Raw genomic sequence first — 3,237 nt, 5'->3', positions numbered from 1 at the left:
TTCATATATCTATTTATTTATGATTTTTTGAAAATATTTATTTATGATTAATTCATATAAACTTCGTAATAAGAAAATTTATATATTTATTAAATTACTTTGAAACTCAAAATTATATATTTATATAATAACAATAATAAATTAAAAACCTTAGCTTATATTTAGAAAAAAAACTCGCACTAAATTAAACCCATAAAAGTCAAATGAATCTGACATTTGGTCAACTGGAGCTTTGCCCTCTTGTTAAAATAAGGGGTCATGATGTTTTCATTGTTTACCAAATAACCTTTTCATACCAGTAAAAAAGAAAAGATGAAAATCTACCTCTTATAGTCCATGTCACCTCTAAAACCACCCTAACAGAAACTCACATGCTACGTCAGTCCGATTCTTTTTTCCTTATAATATTTGTAATCCATTTCTATTTTTTATTTTCAGAATAATTATTATTATACTAAAAATTTCATAAATATGTCATCATACATTAATATTTGATTATTATTAAAATTATATAAATAAAATTGAAAAATACTTTGTTAATATAAAGTATAACCTTATGGCTTAGGGAGTAAATTATATGAAATACAATTTGGCCAATGAGACGAATGTTATACAATATGGACACTAAATCTAAAATACATGATAATTTATATATAAAATTCAAAATTTTGAAAATTGCAAGGGGCCATCCCGAGTGAAATGATAATTATTGGGTGCTTAAGGACAAAATGGAAAGAAAATGAATATCTTGGGCCCTTCAATTGATAAAAATAAAATCTAAGCAATTAGCCATTAAAAGTTTTACTTTTGAAGGAACCTTGTCATGGTAATGGTGCTTTGGGTCTGAAAAGTATGGTACAAATTTCACTCTACAGCCATAATTACTATAAAATATCGGAGTTACTTTAAGCCATTTGGATTAGAAGTGGAAAATGGAACTACATGCTTTTCCACACATTTCATCACTTTTAGCTTTCACTTTTTCAACTTTACGTGCAGTAAAGTTCAGCATAAAGATGCATAGAAAAAGGTTTTAAAGTAGATGTCTGACAAACATGCTTTAGCTTTTTTCCTCACTTTTAATTGTTAGGAATTGCTTTTTAAACAAATGTTCGCTGATTCAAACTCATTAATTACATGACACCAAAGGCTACAACCCTGTGTAGAGTCTACTAATTATTCTTACTCCATAAAGTGTCAGCTACGAGTTTGTATTCGATACAAGTATGTGTACATTTTTCCGTAGGACTAAACTGTTTTATTAGCTAAAGCAAGAAGGACGTCTCTGTAATCCCCAGAGGGAATGCTGTTACATATGGTTTCTCTCAATTCAATTCCATATTTTGCCTTGAAAACCCTTTGGATTTCATCCATTTCCGTCTCCGATCTGCTCACCATCACTCGTGTTATGGCTCCTCTATCTGCTGTCATTCCTTTAATGCTTGCAAACAAAATCTGCAACCAGTCGAGCAGGAATTAGTATGTTACTCGGGTTGATTCGCATTCTCAAATGTTTTTACATTACCTTTACATAATAGTTAGGTGGGTTGCAAATACATTTAACAACCTTCTTTAATGCATCTTCAAACTCCCCAGAATTGACATCAGTGATTGACTGAAAGGAATCGATAAGTTTTGTTCACTATAGAAAACAGATTTAAGAAGCTTGTACTTGGCAAGCAGGCAAAAAAAGGAATAAATTTACCTTGGTGTAATCATGTCCATAGATGTGTTTATAGCAAGAAAATGTCAGCTTAAGATGTGGAATGCTTCTTTTAGTGAAAATCTCAAGCACAGTACCTTCATCAATGGCGCCTGGACTTCCTTCCCCTGTCTCATAAAGCCTCCTCGCATCACATTTCGCTGTATGTTGGTTGACATCTGCCTGGTGTGCCTTGTGTGATGTGGATAATGCAACCAGAATCTGTCAATAACAACAAAGATGATGTCCTATTATCGTATGCATATTCTGATATGTGTTGGACACGAAAAGAGAAAACTTACCTTCTGGTAAGGATGGGGAGGCTCGGTATTGATGATATCCTGATCCAGCTGCGTTTTATATTTCGATAGATAGGCTTGTTTAATGAGCGCAATATGACTTGATTTTCTTCCCACAAAGATTTCCACCAGAGCCTGATGATTAGTATCACTATCTTGCAGAAGAGCTTCACGAGCAACAATGGCGTCACGTTCATGAGGATGAAGCATCCAAAGGGACAAAGCTGCGCAAGTTTTGGGGGAAACACCAGGCTGATTTCGAAGGCTAGATTTTTGCAGCAGAGTTATCAAATCTTCCCCATACATGTCCTTGTAAGTCTCTCTGATTCGCCTGCATTCGAGCTGAGTTCGAGTGACCAAAGCTTGAATCAAGTGGTTCCATCTTCCCCGTGATTCGTGAATTTCCTTGCATTCGTTCTCGAAACTATGACTTGAAGATGCTAGGATTTTGGTAGCCATGAAAGTGGTGCTTCTCAAATGCAGGTTTTCTCAGCTGCATAGACTTATAAAAAGTAAGAAGATACAAGACTTATAGTACAAGCAAGGGATCTTTTGATTCCTTTACTTTTCTAGAGGATGATATATTTGAATTTATATAATTATTTTTTTACACTTTTTTTTTATAATTATAGATTTTGTTATTTGTTTTATCATTGGATCATAATCTTGTTAAGGTCGACGGTGATAGTCAAATTTAAATAAATTTGATAACTTTTTTTTTAAATAAAACTTTTTGTTATATTGTTACCACAATTTGGACCTAGATAGGCCATCGCCTATTATGGATTCAGTTGGGCCCTCACTCCTCCTATAAATACCCTAAGATACCATTTAGTAGGGGAACTCCTCTCCACTCAAAGTCTTAAATACACTAAACATCCATCTTGAGTCCCTCTGCATTTCCAACTCTCAACCTTAGAATGGGTAAATCAGCCTTCCTCGACACCACCACATCTCCTCTTTCTCCACTTTCGTTGATACCGTGTATCAAACTTTTTTAAAAGGTAGAAATGATAATAGAATAGAATACATTGAAAAAGTAAAATGAATTTGAATAATGAATATACAAAGTTAAATACTTGCATTCCTTCTAAAATAAAATTTGGATGTTTGAAAGTAGGCATGTGTAACATCCCACCCGATGTAGTCCTAGTATTCGAATATTGTTTGTTAGAGTATAGTGTTTAGAGTAAGCTTTAAGTGAGTAAGATATTAGTTGTGACTAAGTAGGTAGGT

The 3,237-nt window shown here is 33.5% G+C and overlaps 1 protein-coding gene across 1 annotated transcript; it reads right to left on the bottom strand.

The window, feature by feature from the left end:
- Positions 1–1,045: 1,045 nt before the first annotated feature.
- On the bottom strand, positions 1,046–2,526 carry LOC105784134 (annexin Gh1). Its single transcript, XM_012609931.2, has 4 exons — positions 2,005–2,526; positions 1,706–1,924; positions 1,526–1,615; positions 1,046–1,455 (listed from the first exon to the last, which is right to left on the bottom strand). Exons 1-4 carry the CDS (start codon positions 2,458–2,460, stop codon positions 1,249–1,251), a joined length of 972 nt encoding a protein of 323 aa, XP_012465385.1. The 5' UTR covers positions 2,461–2,526; the 3' UTR covers positions 1,046–1,248.
- Between the last annotated feature and the right edge of the window lie 711 nt (positions 2,527–3,237).

This window comes from Gossypium raimondii, chromosome 13 (genome assembly GCF_025698545.1).
Source record: "Gossypium raimondii isolate GPD5lz chromosome 13, ASM2569854v1, whole genome shotgun sequence".
Taxonomy (NCBI): domain Eukaryota; kingdom Viridiplantae; phylum Streptophyta; class Magnoliopsida; order Malvales; family Malvaceae; genus Gossypium; species Gossypium raimondii.
This window is presented reverse-complemented; position numbering and strand designations above follow the sequence as displayed.

Bases quoted from the DNA above. Each gene is read 5' to 3' on its own strand.
- LOC105784134 (XM_012609931.2), bottom strand. From the start codon at position 2,460: ATGGCTACCAAAATCCTAGCATCTTCAAGTCATAGTTTCGAGAACGAA. The intron at 1,925-2,004 runs GTAAGTTTTCTC...TGTTATTGACAG, and splicing joins CTCCCCATCCTTACCAGAAG to ATTCTGGTTGCATTATCCAC. The intron at 1,456-1,525 runs GTAATGTAAAAA...GACTGGTTGCAG, and splicing joins CACCTAACTATTATGTAAAG to ATTTTGTTTGCAAGCATTAA.